Consider the following 17571-nt stretch of genomic DNA (forward strand, 5'->3'; position numbering starts at 1 on the left):
TGCAGCTTTCCTGAGCTCAGTTTCCCTGTTCTAATGCCAGAGGAAGTAGTTTACTTGTTTTGTGACTTAGCATAAAGACAAGAACCAGAATCATAGAATAAAAATACAGCTGAGCATTTAGTGTGAGTGCTTTGCATATCCATCATTGAATATATTGATAAGTTTATTTTTTAATATGACAACTTTTGTGTCACAGGATTTAAATAGTTTTCCTCAGCATGAAACTTCACAATTAGGAGTTATGAAATTATGCTTTCATGTTTTTGTATCCTGCTCTAAACAGCAACTTGAGCCTTCTGTTTAAAACAGACTGTCTACTCACTGTAGAGCTGTAGACAGAGTGAAAAATCCCACCCGTTTTTACTTATTAATAAACAAGACTTTTATTATGACACATACCTTATCTTGTTAGATACTGTAACTTTATACCCAGCCTGTATATTAGCAGGTATTAGTTGCAAGACAATTTTTCCTTTCACCTCACTGAATTTATAAACTGAAGAATTCTGCCACTTTGTGGATAGCTGAAGGACATACAGGTTTCTTGCCTGTGAGAGCAGGTGATAGGTACTGTTTCAGGGCTTTTGGTTGTGTGCTTTTGTGTTTTCTTCCCCTCTCTGTGCATCAGTATCACTGATTCACTTCCAGCTTTTGTCTGAGGGCTTTTCCCCCTTTCCCTATGTGTTTAGAGGCAGGATTATACTGTAACTAACAGAAGGATTACAAATACATATCCAAACCATACTTCTGAGAAACATTTGGAGTCTTTGCAGAGTCAGTGTTATACCAAGTACGAGTTTTATTATACAACACAACTAAGTTTTTTAACATGTAACTAAGTTGTTTTAGGTTTGTTTCTTGGTGTTTGTTTCTGCCCCTTTTTTTTTTTTTTTTAATACATTTTAAACTGCTTTCTTCAGAGTGAAAGGAAATGACCGTCGGGTCTGCTTGCATTTGTGGTGTCATATAAAGCCTTCTTTTAATTGGTGGGCTTAAAAATGCTACTCAATAGTGATCAACTAGATGGCGTAATTACATCTTTCAAGAAGTTAGCATAATTTCCCGGATGGAATGTTGATCTTTAACTGCATGTGTTGGAGCAGCTTACCCAAGCATCTTCTGATGCTAAGGATTTGATTACTTTTTGAGTCATGTCAGGTATACCAACAGGAGATGTAGTGCAGGGGATTTTATCAGTGGCAGGAGACCTTCAGATCTTTAGGGTATTTGGTGTGAATTACGTCAATACTGAAAAGTTTTCTTAGTTTTATGAACAGTTGTTTCAAAAGGCATATGTGCTTCAGTCTTTTGTAAGCATTACAAGCAATGAAGCAGCCGGTTTCTACTTGTCTGTACATAAAAATGCGGAGGCCCTTTCTGAGGCAAGTACAACTGAAGCTCAAAAAGCCATCTTAAAATGGAGTGGTGAAATGTGACCTCATAAAGGAAAACATGTAAGCCATGAAATATATTAGAAACATTGTATCATAAGAGTACAGACACCTGCAGCAATGTACAAAACCTCTAAAATTAAGCCTTTTTCTGGAAAATTATCTGAATGGACCTAATAGTGACCACATCAGTGGTGACAGCTTTATTTCTGTTCTTGGCTCCTGATTCCCAATTACTCCATGTTGACACCACTAGTGTACATCACAGCTCTGATACTGAACGTAAGTACTTCTCTGTTCCCCTTAGAGGCAGCCCTTCAAGTGAATGTGTTTGGAGGGTTGTTATGGGATATAAATGGAATTGAAGTACCTGTTCCAATCTCTAAGATACACCACATTTATCCATGTGGTCCTTTCAGGGGGGGCAGTTTTTTGATGCATTGAAGAGGAATTCTTCCTCTGTATGCGCTACCTTCCCCTCCAGGCCTTTTGTGTGCAGGTAGGTGTTTTAAGCTTATTGTAGTTACCAGACATGGAAATTGACCCCTTGCAGCAGTCTAGGGAAGTCATAGCCACTGCTTGCTTCCATCAGTATGTAATTCTAACACTCTTGACTTACTATGCCCATTTAAGACTTGATAAGAGATTGTGGATGTGGAGTCTGGGCTAACATAAGAATTAAATTTTGCAGCTTCTTGATTTTACATGGTGGTTATCCCATGAATGAAAAGTTGAATTTAGAGGTATGCAGCATACAACTTTTCATAGCTTAATGCTTTTCTTTTTAGAAAATTTTTATTTTATAGCTAGTGTAATTACAGTAACTGCAGGCCTTTAATGATAGCCTGAGCTTCTAGAAATAGTTTTAGTGACTGAAAAATAAATTTATCATCAGTGTTTGGCATTCATCAAAGCATTTGTCACTGTGCTTTGTTAAAGCAGTGAAAATTTCTGAAGAACATATAATACTTCATAATACGGTAGGCTAAGAAAAGGTAATGGTTAAATTAGAAGGATTTCTGTTGTCATAATAATACATGCAAGATAACAGCCTGTCATTTTTATTTAAGTATTTTCCTTAAAAGCCTGATTTCCAACTTGCACATTAATAAATCTTCTTTGATATTTCTGTAATTAAATTCCTCTAGGGAATACTATCATTTGCTATAACAACTGTTGTGAATTAACCACAATTAAGGTTGTTGGTTTTGTTGTTTTTTTTTTTCCTTAACTAACTTTGGTTTAGGAAAAAAATCCACATTGTCTGCAGTCAAAAAAGGAAATCCTTTCAGTAGGTTTACATATGGCTTCTTAAAGACTCTCCTGTCACTGTTAATACTTTCCATAAGCAATAGCACAAATTTTATTTTAATTTTAGTAAGAACAGGTAGTATTTTATGAGGGCTTTTCTTTTATCAGTGCTTCCCACTCTGTGTGCACCACTGTGACTTTTGTATATTATTTTTTCTTGCATTCTTACAAATCCGTTTCACAGAAATGAAAGTGATTTTTTTTTTTTTTTTTTTTTTTAGTTTATTTTACTTTTTGGGATTCTTTTGTTGGTTTGGTTTTGGGGTTTTGTTCTATTTTTGGAAGGCAGCAGCAGGTAATGGAGTAGTTTTGCAAATATGTACGCAGTGAGGAGGAAGATTTTATGCTTAGGGAAAAGTACAGCTTGAGTTTAAAACTACCCAGACTGTTGCATAACAGTACCTCATTTTAGCACTGATGTTACCATGTATTAACATCATACTGTAGATTTCAGATTAAAACCCAAAAATCTCTTTAAGGCGCTGCTTTTTTCTATAAAGGGGATTTTTTTTTCTGTGTACAGATATGGCGAAGTGAAATACTTTGCATAGTGCTTTTGCAAGATACTTGGATTTTGCTCGAAGTTCAATCCACTCCACAAAATATGCTGTACGTACTGAGCTAACTGAAGTTTCTTTGGTGATAACATGAGGAATCAGTTGCTCTATGAAGGAGCTGCCTGCAGAAGGCTGCTTTCTGTGATCACTGGCTCAGTTCTAGGCTGTCTCTTTTCTTTAGATGCACCAAACTGGTCTACTATTTTTCATAATAGTTGGCCAGAATGGTTTAATACGTGAGAAGAGTATGGTGCTCTGCTTTTAACTGATTCATTGTTTTCAGCCAACTGGGGGTTTGTGTGCAAGAAAGAATTCCAAAAATTTCTTATGGGTTGACTGTAGTCTTTTTGATCTGTTCCCAACACAACTTTATTTTTCCACATGTAAGTATGTATCCATATGAGCATAGGGAGAGAGGAAGAATCCCTGACCTGTAAAAATGCCCCGAGCATTATATGGCAGCTTCCACTTCTGCTGATCTTAAAATATGTTATGGATGGAGTAGGTTATTCTAATCTTGTGGTGACAGAAAAATAGGTTTCTGAAAGAAAAATTATTTTTTTTTCTGGAAAAAATACATTTTCTTCTGAAAGAAAAAAAGCATTTTTCAGAGAAAAAATAAGCTATCCTTGGCCAAGCATCAAATAAGCAAGTACTGCCTCACCCCCAGGAAGACCCTGACCTTTTTTTTCCATTCCTGCAAAAAAAGTTTGAATCCCTTTAATCCTCAGTCCAATTTTCAACAGAGTATTCTTGACAAAATTAATCTCTCTTGCATAGAGGAGACAGCAAATTGAATATGGCTGCACATTTAAGAATAGTATCAACACTGAGAATCTGGACACTCAAAGTATTGGCCTTTTGCTATAGCACTCGAAGTCGCAGCCCCAACTTATATTTTTACCCACCTTTAAATGACATGAATTAGATTGGGTTTTATAATGAAAGTGTTGGACAGCTGTAACTGACAATATTAACTCACAGATCAAGACAGATATCCCTCCTGGATAGTATTTCTGGCTGCTAGGACACATTTTTAGATCCAGCTGATCTGTGTGCCAGCTGCTTCTGGCACATGGAGTGCTGGCACAAAAAAAACCCTGTGGTGTTGCAGAATACTGAGGGTTTATGTTTTCATGCTGGTTATCTTTCCTCATCCCCATTGCCTGCATGTGGTGGGAGAATTCTGTTCCTGGGCAGTAAAGTTTTGGTGCCTGCCTAGGGAAGTGTGTGTACAGATCTGTGTGATTTAGCTTCCAATAAAATATTTTTTTCAGGATGTTTGGAACACTTCAGTCTTTAACCCGTAATGTTTGCAGATTACTATGCCTAGTAAAAATGTTACAACCTTTGTAAGTTCGATGAGTTGGAAGAGCATTTTAAGTCTCGCATCTAGTCCTTTTTCTGTGAAACGTGAATTAAAAAAGTTGGTGCAGCCTTTTGGCTTAAATATTCAAGCACAATCAATCAAGGAACTTAGAAAATGGAGAAATTAAATATCTGCTTGAGCAAATTTCATTTTCTAACTAGGAAGAAACAGGTGATATAAAAAGGGGCACACTTTGGATCCAGGTAGTATTACTACAGAAGCCTTAACTTTTGAAACCTTTAATATAAGCTAAAGCCTTTTCAGCCATTAGCAATTTTTTCATTGCTGCTGTAAGGCTTTGCTTTTGTGCTGAGGTTAAGTGTGCATATACAGCATCTAATGCAAAGGGTCTAAAGCTGTTCTTTGCATAAATATCTATTAACAGGCTTGTGAAATGTTGCGTGGACTTGGCAAGAAGGGAGCCCAACTGGGAGAAAACAAGAATGAAAAGTTTGTAAAGCTAAGGATTAGAGCTGACGGAACGATTTCCATTGAATAATTATTTTACCTTATCACTGCAACATTTATGAATGCCCAAGTTTGATAGTACAAGTAGTTTGGCAATTTCTTTCATTATTGGACTTTGTCAGATTAAAATGGTTTGGAGTTTACAGTTTCCAGAAAGTTTCTGGACTCTAATTTCTAGTTAGTATTTCTGTTGTATAGAAAAATCAGATATTTCAAAAACTTCAGTTACTACAACACTTTTTCCTTATAAATTTTGAAGAAGTAGCAAATGATAAGCAGGACTCAAGAAGGCAGAAATAACCAAGCTTTCAAATAATACTTGCACTGTAACTATGGTCAAAGAAGTTTTCTGCTGGTAGAAACCTTCATTGGCTTTTAGATTTTGTTCAGGTATTTCTTTCTAGAAGACAAGACTCTAAGCAGAATATTAAAACATTATTTAAGTAAAATAGCTCCCAGATAAAGCTACTTTTACTTTTGTAATTGTTAAGGATTGGGTTTAGGTTTACTTTTTAGGTAATACTTTGGTTACATGTAAACTTATGTTTCTTATGCTTTATTTTCTGCCTTTGTTTCCTCACTTGAAACCACCTTAATCTGCATTAGGCTACTTTAAAAATGCTTAGTTCTTGAAAACTTGAAATTAGATAGATTTCAAAGGGACATTTATGGATTATAACATCGGAGTACTGTATTTTAAGTTTAAAATGACAACAATCTTGAATAAACACATTCAATATGATAATTTTCAAAGGTGGCTGTTTGATTATCTGAATGACTTGCTAGATTTAGAGCACCTTGGTTTCTATTTTTAGTTTTACTCTGAGTTTTTACATTGTCTGTGTATCTCTTCATTTTGTCACATACTGGCTTTGCCTGTAGCTTGTCTTATTTCTTCCTGTTTGCTTATTGCCTTTCTTCTGCCTTTTGGCAACATTGGCCTTGAATTGTAGGATATCAAAAAAAGTATTATTTAATTTGTTATTAATTTTTTATTGACGGCCTTCTCTTTTAGGATAACATTTTGTCATCTGCCTTTCCAAAGTAAATGGCTGTATGTAGGCACCGAAAGAGGAAACATTCACATCGTCAATGTGGAATCATTTACTCTCTCAGGCTATGTCATCATGTGGAATAAAGCCATTGAACTGTGAGTTTAATGAAGCATTGTCTGTTGAGGGGAGGGAACAGAAGTGTCCTAGATGTTATTAACATCAATAGCAGAAATGTCATTGTTAGCCAGAGTGGCCTTCATCTTAGTCACACTTCAGCAAATACAGGATCAAAACATACAGTCACATAAACTTTTTATTTGCATAAATATGAAGTTCTAATGTTAGCATATATTTTTCTGCCCATAACACTATTTTATCATAGTGCCTGGAATAGATATAAAAATAGACAATATAAAAACAGACAAAAATAATTCTGTGGTGATAACTGGAAAAACAAAGTATGTTAAAATATGATGTGACTGGTACTTGGGCAGCCATGTCACTTCTACATTTTTGGGGTTAAAGAGCAAAATACAGAAATACACATTGTAGGGCTGGATCATGCAGAATATAAAATTACTTGCTGAAAATCTAAATTTAAATAAGCCTATTCCAACAGCGAAGTATATTTTACAGCTATTGTCATTGCTTCTCCTGTTTTACTAATTGCATATGCAAATACAGTGGTTCATGGGTGAAAATATATACTTGTGTGCTGCTGTTCCTGTGCTCTTAATTTGTTTCTGGAATGTTATGTCTGTCTTCTAAACATACAAGAATTCCATCAGTTCCCAAAAGCTGTTCAAACAAACATAGCTCTTTAGTCCATCTTCTTCAATAACAAAGTCAACATAATGTCTTAACTCTGTGTTAACAATGCACAGTTTAGGCAGTTTCTGAATAATGCAAAGACTTGTTTTCCAGCATTAAAAAAAATATTTTATCCAACTGTGTCAATTCTGTAACAACAAACATTTAGATATTGTAAAGCTAATAGCAATTTTTTTCTGTGTTGTAAATAAGTGCTAAATAAGTCTTTCCTTCTTCTTAAAAAAAAGACAGGAACTAAGTGCCTAAAAATACTCAGGAAGTATTTACAGGCTTGAAGACAAAAGTGACTCCATGCTGAATGTCAATAACTTCTGTACATGGAGTCTCTATCTGCAGCATATGTATTACTTGCAATTACTGTGAAATGAAGTTTTTGGCAGTGGAATGTTGTTTATTGTTTTGTTGTTGTTGTTTGGTTGGTTGGTTTTTAAGTTATTTTAATTTTATTAAATGGAAATATTTCTTATTTAGGTCATCCAAATCTCACCCAGGACCTGTTGTGCACATTAGTGACAATCCAATGGATGAAGGGAAGGTAGGATATGTTTAAATAGTATTCAGTACATTTTCCAAGCAAGAGTTTCTTTTTAAAGTATACAGACCAGTGCTTTTCAAGGAGGGATTAAGTAGGTGAGGACAATGTTGAAAGTATAAAGGCTAAATCAAGTTTTTAAGCTCTGAAAATGCGAAGCAAGGTACAGACATGTCTGTAGGATGCAATAATAATTGAATTCTTCTTGTAATCGGAAACATTTGAAAACACAGCTGAAAGTGCTTAATTGCAGAAATTCATGAAAAAAAAGTTAAGGAACTTTATGGTGGTAAAAATTGTTACCAAAAAAAACAGTCATAACCCGAGTACAAAAATAGTGTGGTGGGAATTATATAAACTTTAAAATGCTCATGGGTGTTGCTCATGGGGTCTACTTTCCTTCAGATCCCTTGGTCCACATTGAAGAGTAAGCCGGAGGGGGCGTTGACAGTAGGAGTAAAGCAAAATACAAAGGAAGGATTTGAAAACAGCAGCCTTAGATGTATATTTCCTAAAAGTGTATAGACTCCTAACAAAAGTATGGTTATAACTTAAACAGAGAGACCTTGATACCACTTTAAACTGATTTTCATTAATGACTCTACTTTAGATTAATCGGGCATAAGTGATTGAATAAAATTGAGAGGGTTTTTTTTTGTCAGTGCAACATCTCAGAAATACCCTGGAGTTTTGAAGTCCCACTTGTGAGGAATCTTCAAGGAGAGACAAAATAATTTTGTTTACTACTGTTCTACATAGGAGAATTTTGTTTGTTTACTTTCTTTTCATTTAGTGAAAAGCTCCTCCATTTTAGTAGGGGGTAAAATTGGAGAGGGAATGATACTATTATCTCAGTAGAGCTTTGAATGTTTTAATAGCATGCTGGTTGTAAGGCTGTATCCTAAACACCTGAGGTTTCAGTCAAAACAAGGAAAATTTCAAGAATAGTTTTTATATTGGGATGAAACTTGGCACAGTAAGTGCATAACTAATGGCTTTCTCTATAGAATTGGGTTTGAATCACATTCAAGAATCAGAGACCCTAGGGTATGAATTCAATGAAGCTATGGTAATTTCAGAAGGCAGATGATCTATTTATTCTGGTGTATTCCACCCTCACCCCATACTGAATTTATTGTCAATTAAAGTTTAAGAATTACTGGGGTTATCAGTCTGTCTGTCAACCAGTGTTTTAGAATCTGACCTTACGTTCATCTCATTTCTCACAAGTCATTGCTGGGAAAAAAAAAAGTTCTGTTGCAAGGAATGTCCTGTGTGCTCACTCTTAAAATTTGATCATGCTATTAGCCTTCCAGTCACCATCATTTTTCTACTGTTTAAAGTTTAAACAGAAGAATTATAAAATATGGCTTATGATAAAATAATTTAAAATAATAGTATATATGACACTGTAGTGAGGAAAAAATCTAACATTCACTTTGAGTAGATCAAATGTCTAATATTTTAGGGTATTTTAGTAGATTTAGCTGTAGAGCACTGAAATAGATCAAATATTGTATCAATAAGCTGGTCATGTGTTTTATCTCATACTGGAAATAACTGTACTCTTTGAAAAATTTAATATGCTGAAAAGATTGTCCAGGCAAAATGTCTAGGTACAGCTCTAGCTTTGACTGCAGTGCCATGTGTGTGAAGGTAATGTTTTCTAACTTGTAATATGAAGGACACTCCTCAGCACAGTTCTGTTTTCTCATGGGAAATGGTCAGTTTCAACAGCAAGTATATCCCAGAATCCAGCCACTCCTCTTTATGTCCATACTGGGAAAAAGAAGTGGGAGTGAAGTTATGCTACTTAATGCTAAGAGCTGCTTCTCCTGTAGTGGCATTGCTGAAAGAAAAGCTCTCACGCTAGATCCAGCAGCTGTGAGAGATGAAGCTGCATTGCTGCTTTCTATGTAACAAGTGCCAAGGCTGTTACTACTACCTTATGTTGGCCTTGTTTTCTTTTCATTAAGATAAGTGTCACTTTAGGAGAGCAAAGCACTTAGATACTCAAGAATGTCTGAGACCAATTATTATGAGCAGTTTGAATCTTGACTCCCTACAGAAATGGTTTAATCTTGCTTCTAAAAGAAAGATTATTTGGAAAAGTATCTTGTTTAATTTCTCTCTAGTTTTCCTCCTTTTAACTAGCTAAAGGAACACCAAGAACCTTAGTTATATCAACTGTGATTAACACGTGGAGAAAGCTTTTATTACATAGTTCCTTTATAGGCAATGAACTATTACCTAGAAATTTGGAAAGCATAGTGTATTTTTCCAGAACATCTAAGCAAAACAAATTCCAGTGAGGAAAATGTACAATCAAGTTGTCTTTCCCACCACTGTGTCGTCGTTCCCCCCCCCCCCCCCCCCTTTTCATTCTGGAAGGAATACACTAACACTTAGGTGTCGTCGTGTCGTCGTCCCGTCCCGTCCCCCCCCCCTTTTCATTCTGGAAGGAATACACTGACACTTAGGTAAGTTTTATGTTAGACTTCCTGGAACTCAGGGGGTTTCCAGGGGCACTTCAGAAGAATGCATTCTCTCTTTTTTTTTTTTTCCTCCTGATTTTGCATGAATGTCAGTTGTTTTCACCACTTCTGACTAAGTTTTTTTTTCTTCATAACTACTGGCAGTTACTACATATAGTATTATATAATGACTTAATATATATGCTTATTGTTGCAGCTTCTGATTGGCTTTGAATCTGGAACAGTGGTGTTATGGGACCTGAAGTCAAAGAAGGCAGATTACAGATACACACATGATGAGGTAACATTTTTCACCTGCATTGCTTATTATGAGAATATAATTGCCCAATCTAAGAGTGATTTTTTTTTTTTCTTTGTGTTTCTTTGCTCGAATTCCTCCTGCTGCTTCTATCACCAGTGGCTCAATAAATACATCTCTTTGAAATCTGAAGTACTTTAAGCTTTCTCTTAAAGAGCCATAGAGTTTGAGTAATAGGAGCTTCAGATTGAATAAGAAGAATTTAACTCACAGAAGTTTGTGAAGCAATGAATGGTGGCATGGATTAGATTTCTTTACTAGTTTGGGGGTCTGGCTTTCAGATATTTTTCATGTTACTGGGTAGTGTGATTTTCACCTGTATTAAGAGCTTGAGTCTTAAGTTGAAACAAGATGGTTTAGCAATTCCTGTCATTCGTAATCGCTCACATATTCTGAAAAGTTGGGGGGAAAGAAGCTACTAAATAGTCTCACTAGGCCATTTTTATAAACACACCTTTTCCTTGTAGAATAAGATCAAGGTCTGAAATGAAAGTGGGAGAGATTTAAAAAAGAGAATTGCCTTGAAGGGCACTTATTTCTTTGAAGCATAATTATTGAGAGAATGTAGGCTTTCTGAAAGACTGAGAAAAACCACTCAACATAGCATGCAAGTTGATTTATCTGAAATAACAACATAAAATTAGTCTCAATTATATTTCACTGTAAAATGGCTGTTTTATTGTTGGATGCTAGCTAAACCTGTTTCTTGTATCACAGCAGGTATATCTTCCTCAGCTCTGTGCTAAACTTTTTTCACAAGGAAGGATATTTGTGGGTTTTGTGGTGGTTCTGATTCAGTACTCATGCTTGTCTGTTAGCTGTACCAATGAAGTTTCTTTGAAGAACCAGTCTCTGAAGTGGTTTTAGTCTTAGATCATCAGAGCTATATTAGAACATCTGAGCTGAATGAGGCTTATTCAGATACGTCTGTATAAGCCTCAGAGTATATTATGTAAAGAGCAGTTTTCTATCTTCCAGTTGCATTGTATGCATCTAATTCCCCCTGTCATTTTGTTTCATAAACTTAATTGTATCTCCATCTTTATCTAGTCTAAAGTTCTTATACCTCATGTTTTTCTTGCTCTTAACCATTCTATTTCATCTTTGTTTTATAAAAGACAAACACAACAGCATAGTATATTCAAGATGTGGGCACAGTGAATTTACGATGTGGAATAATGATGTTTGGTTTTTTGGTTTTTTTTTCTCTCTTGATGTTAATACTGGATCGGCCTTTTGATGTGGCAAGCATTAAGGAGATACTTCCTTAGAATAGCCCACTATAAAACTAGAACCTCACTCTTCAGTGTTGTCAGCTCTAAGTTCATTGCACTTACACAGTGCTTCACACTTAGTTGGACAATAAAAATTCCAAGTCTTTCTGCAGTTCTTCACTGGAATCCTGATTTCTACCTTGAATATGCTTTGGTACTGTCAGCAGACTTATCACTGTTATTTCCTGGGTTATTTATGAATAAACTGAGCAGCACAGATCCCTGTGGGTATCTACCAATTGCCTTGAGCTGATCAATTACTGCCAGTCTGTCTTTATTTTAGCTTGACCAATTATTCATCTGTTCAGGGATCTTAATCTGTTTGGTTTTAGTTTCCTTTGAGAGATGTTGAAAGACTTGTGGAAAACTTAATTGGTGTTTCCATTAGACACACGCTTGCTAACATTTTTCAGAGGTTTGTTGGATATAATTTCCTTTTATAAAACGCATGTTGACTTCTACCTGAGATATTATACTCATCCCTGTTTAGACTCTGTTCTTTATTAAAGCCTTATTGCAGTTTCTAGAAGCTTACCCAGGGTAGACACTATGCTGCTTATCCTTTTTCACTATGCTGCTTATCCTTTTTTTCTTCACATTTTGTTGTCCTTTTGCTTAAAAATTGACTCCATACTTGTCATCTTTCTGAACTGGCCCCGATTTGAGAGGTTGCAAAGAGCAGTGCATAGTTCAGCTGTTTCATCTTTGATTTCCCACAGGATTTATAAGTGAATGTATCTAGTTGTTCAGTTGTTGTTTTGGGGTTTTTTTTAATTATTGGAGGAGAAGTAAGGTCTCTTGTCAGATCTTCTAGTAAAGAAATGTGCATTATCATAGGTTGGGAATAGATAGGAAGGGGAGAGAAAAGTGAAGACTTGTAGGGTGAACTTGGTGAGTTTCATCATTCTTATTGGTGAGAAACAACATGCATAAAATTGCTTAAAAGGAAATACTGGCCACTGATGTCTTAAAAGTTGAAGTATGCTTTTTCTGTGAGTTCAGATTATCCTTTAAGAAAAATCTATCTTTGGGGAAAAGAATTACTGGATGCGGTAATAATTTGTTGGTTCTTATCCATTTAACAATGTATGACAAGGAATTTCTTCTTCAATGATTAAGTTATTTAGATCTAATCTTCTAATGAGGAAGGCAGAATAGACTACTGTCCCATTTTTCAAATTTGGATTTGATACAGTTAGGCAGCTTCAAGTTCTTCAGGATTCTGGCCTGAATGGCATAGAAATAAAATTATTTATTTTGTCTAATAGAATTGAAAATGGCATTTCTTGAGAAGTGCCATTGCGGAGTGCTGTAATAGGATCTTCTCTCAAGGCCATTGGTCCAGAAACAGTCAGATACAGAAAAGATAATTAATAGGAAGCTGCAGAAAGTGGATTATTCCACATATGCTATATATGCACATATCTTATCCTCTTTTTAGTGTGAGTCAAAGTGAGTTGGGACTGCCGCTTTAGTTTTCCTTCATTTTATCCTCCAGTGCCTCTGTTTTGTATTTAGCCACAAAAATGGCGAATCTCCCTTGATTTGTCTGTGAAAGAAAAATTCAACTCCATAGTGTTATCTTTCTAATTGTATTACAATCAATGCTGGTTAATTAGTGGCCCATATAAATACACTGGTTTTGCTGATTTTTTTCGACTAGCAGAGTTTCAAGTAAGTGAATGTAAATGTTAAGAAACACAGAAGAAACATTTTTTTTTTTTCACTACATTTTGCAAGAAATAATAAAAACTTTGCTGGATTTTGAGCGGCTTTCTTAACAAAAAAAGCATTCTCGCTAGCTTTTTTACTGAAAGAGGTTACTGCAGAAAGGTGGGTAATGTTTTCAGTCCTACACAAGTAACACCATAACTGATACTGTAAAAAACATTGACTGGCGTTGCTGGAATTATGGTAATGAGGTAACGTGTTTATTCTAGTTGAGTAACTTAGTAATTCACATAATTAGCCAAAAAATGAAATATCTATAAATGTAATGTATAATGTAAGCAAATAATAATTTTCAGTGGCAGGCTATTTCAGTTGTATAGAATTTTGAAATAGAATGGAAAATTGGAAACCAGGGAAGCTGACTAAATGGAGCAGGATTCAGGGAGGGTATGAGTAGCCTAGGTTCCAGGCAAGAAAAGCGTAACTAGTAGACAGTTCTAGGCAGAAATAACCTAATGTGTGTCCATTATACGTTTGGCTGCACCTTGATATCTTCTTTTCTTCTACATTTGAAACTAATATTAGTTTTGTTCTGTTAACATGTAGTACTGACTTCAGAATTGAAAAACTTGGTCAAGAAGATGCATTTAATTATAATTTGTTCTTGATTTTTCCGTATTACAAGTGAGATCTTGAACTTCCAGTACTGTGTACTTTTTATTACAACAGTAATATGTTGTATGTTTAGAATTAGTTAGGAGAATGCACAAATGTAGCATTCTTTTCCAGAGAAATTGGAGGAAATTTTCTGTGACATAATGGAACTGCAGTTGTGAATTAACTTCTCACTAGAAAGTTTCTTTGAAGCCTTTTCCTCAAAACATCGCTTTTGTCTTAGGCAAGCTCAGTGGAAAAATAAAGCTTGAATTCTGTTTGCCTAGCCTTAAGCCTTTTATTTTCAAACATTGGTGATTAAAAAAAGTTATGAATTTCTTATGTGGAATACATTTTGTACCGCGAACATTTCTCATACTATATTTTCAGCCATGAGGGGAAAAAACCCAAACAACTGTTCGTTTTCTGTTTTTTTAAATACAGTCCATTGTTCAAGTATTACTTTGTTCTGATTTAAAGGAAGCTTTGATAGCATTAACTCAGCAACTGTATTATAGGTTACTATTTTTAGGCTCAATGTTCTGGTACATAGCTGAGTATAAGAGATTATTTTAAAGCATTAAAAACATGTCAAAGTAGCCTGTGGGATTAAGAGGACGAGAATGAATAAAAAAAAAAAAAAGGCAATGCTGATATGTGACTTGCCGGAAACCAAAGCATGTCAATGCACTCATTAGGCACTTGCACATTTCATAGCATCAAAACAATCTTCGTGATACATTGCATTTAAATCTCAGTAGCTATATTCTTTTTCTCTTACAGCATTCGTTACCCTTTCTTTCTTAGGCTATTGACAAGAGAGTTAGCACAGGTACTCCCAAGTTACTATCCGTGCTTTGAATATGTTAGTAAACCTGTAGAAAAGGAGTGTCAGCAGCTGTTTTTAAGTTTACCAGAAAATGCTCTCAATGTCTATGGAAATGAAGGACTATCATAATAAGACGGTGAAATCTGAATAGGCTACGGTAAACAGTGGTTTGCAGAATAACTAATCTCTTACCATGGACCTTACCAGTCATGCACAGTATACTTTAAGTTCACTTAATGGCATGAAAGAGAAAAGGATCGTTGTCAAATCCAAAGAATGTTGAAAGGAATTTTCCATGATTGTGGTGCATTCCTGTGGGAAAGTGTACAGAAACATTTTGCCAAAGATTGTGTTACACTTGAAAAGCAAGCGAGGAGGTGCGTATTACTTAAAACAAAGCAAACAAAAAAAAAGCAAACCACTTTACATAGGTTTTGGTGGTGGGTTTTTTTCTGAGTTGTAGCAACTGTATTTGCGGTGGTCTAGACTTGGTATTAGAAAAATGGGTTAAAAAGTCTCCTAGATACAGGGGAAACTGCTGAAATAGTTTTTGTATTGACAACAAAGTATGAATTTTCTTCATGCATCTTGTCTTGCAGGAAAATAAGATTCAAACAGTGATCTCAAACTGTTCTGAGGTGATGTACATGTAATCACCTGTAGGGTTAAAATAAGTCTGTAGAAATTGAAAGAAAAGGGATTTTATATATATGCTGTTTCATGAATTGAAACAGTTAAATCCCCTTGGTGGGGAAAAATAGTCAAAACTTGAGTCTTTATTAATGAGCTTGTCTATTAAATTGTAAGGTTGTATTTAGAGTTACTAATTTTTGTACCTCTTTAAAGAACTAAGAAATAGTAGTGATTTCTAGGCATATTGACAAGCTGCTGCAGGCGTGAAACTGAATTGCATAAAGTGTTTTAAATGTGCATTAATCTCTTTAAAAGAAAATGATCTACTTAAGATATTTCTGCAGGAGACCTGCATATAAATGCTTTTAATTTTGTTCCTCAGACTTCAGGTTTCTTATTTGTGATTGCACTTTACTTGTGATTGTGAGGGAGTCCTGCAGTCTCCCTCGGTTAACTGTTGCAGTCATTGCAAGGTTTCCTTCTAAAAATCAGATAGGTTCACCTTCTTTGCATGCAGTGTGACAGTCACTTTTCCACACAGGATAATCCTTCTGGAGCAGCTGGTGAAAGTGAGGCTTCCTTTGTGCACAGCTTGTCTCCACATAATGCTCTCTAGGGTAGTTAGTTTCTATGTTTCTGGTTAAGCTTTGGCTTAAGCAGGATAACACAGTCAATCATGCTGGATTTGTTATTCAAAAAAGACTTGACACCCCTGCTCCTCCCCTAGAAAACACGTAACTGTCTCAAAAGTTTTGAAAAAACTTCCAGAACAGCTACCTTTAAATCACAGTGAAGGGAGTAGTAGGGATACCCTTGATAAGAAACCTTTAGTTATATTTAAGTAAACGTAAAGTTGGGGTGTTTTTAATAGAGTATTTTCAGTGTAAGATCCTGTAAAGATTCAGTGTATGTTTATAAATGGAAGATTCAGAATGTTAATGAGGTCACGAGTTGAAGACAACTCCTCTTAAGGATATAAATGCCTTGTGCCTTAAAAACAGCAACGTTCCTCCGTGGTACTGGTGCATAATCTTGTAATAGGGAATTATTGTCGCTCTGGGATCCATATGACCAGTGATATATTCCATAAAAATGTTTGAGATACGGTGAATCAGCACCAGATGATTTAAGCATACTGCTGCCTTGTTCTACCAAAAGGGTACCAGGTGAAGTTTTAAAACAAAGTGAGAAATACCATTAAAACGTTGGAAGTTTTATTCTTGATCAGTAAGTTTTGTGTAAAATACTGGAAAATATATTACTCCTAGGGGCTTTTTAGTGTTGAAGAAGCTATATATAGATTTGCAGCCTCAGTGGATTTTGCCTGATTTTTCTATCTCCGATGTCGTGCTTTCCTTTGTATTCTAGCACTAATATTAATCACAGAAAAAGGGTCCGAACTTTTGCTCTTGAGTATTGCAGTGGTATTTCAGTTACCAGTTTTGTTTTGCTAATTGAGGCTATCAATACTGACCAGCTTGTGCCACTTAAACTTATTGTACTTTTTTACTGTAACTGAATTGTCATTGTAAATATGCTATCCTGCTGTAAAATTGGAGATTATGCTACAGACTTACAGGTTTGGCTTCATTTTTCAGCCTTACAAAAAGATGTGAAGTGTGTAGTAGCTAAAGATAGTGCTCTGCACCAAAGATTACCTTACTCAACCCACAGAATTGTTAGTTGGATTATTTTAAAAATACATAAAATGTATTCTTGTTATGCTTTAGGTAATATTTAACTGCATTGCTAAACATAGCCAGATGCTCTATAAAACTAGACAATAAATAGCCGTAAATCCAGAGGCCTCATTATTCTTTCAGCATTCTTTCCATCACATCAGGTTCCTTGTGGAAGTAAGGCGATAGCAGTCATCCTTCTCCTTTGTGCTCAGTTTGTCAGATCTTTTTATGTTCTTAAACATTAATGATGTTTCAACAGTAATGGGGTTTTGGGTTTCTGTCCTCTTGACCTGCTTTTTCAAGAAAAACCAAGTGTCCCTTTTTCTAATTCACCCTTCATTCTATGAAACTTGCCTTCTTCCTGGTTCTTAAGACCTATTTTTATATAAACATGTATCAAAAATGGTTCCATTTACACTATGAGCTACTTAATACTGTCAGGGTTAGACTCCACATGGGAGAGTGTTTAAAACATACTTATTACATTGTATTGCTCATAATAGTATAGATAATTTCTTAGTGAAAACAGATTTTAGAAATGCAATCTGTGCTTTACCAAGTTTGTGCTTTCAAACTTACTG

At 35.3% G+C, this 17571-nt stretch overlaps 1 protein-coding gene across 12 annotated transcripts in view; it reads left to right on the forward strand.

The window, feature by feature from the left end:
* STXBP5 (syntaxin binding protein 5) overlaps positions 1-17571 on the forward strand; it is a 107365-nt gene that overhangs the window by 36607 nt on the left and 53187 nt on the right. For all 12 annotated transcript variants that reach the window (XM_065680512.1, XM_065680515.1, XM_065680518.1 and 9 more), the window contains 3 exons: positions 6112-6246; positions 7394-7457; positions 10146-10229. In XM_065680512.1, coding sequence (XP_065536584.1) covers positions 6112-6246; positions 7394-7457; positions 10146-10229 — 283 coding nt within the window. The remainder of the gene's footprint in view (positions 1-6111; positions 6247-7393; positions 7458-10145; positions 10230-17571) is intronic.

This window comes from Lathamus discolor, chromosome 5 (genome assembly GCF_037157495.1).
Source record: "Lathamus discolor isolate bLatDis1 chromosome 5, bLatDis1.hap1, whole genome shotgun sequence".
In the NCBI taxonomy this organism is placed as follows: Eukaryota; Metazoa; Chordata; class Aves; order Psittaciformes; family Psittacidae; genus Lathamus; species Lathamus discolor.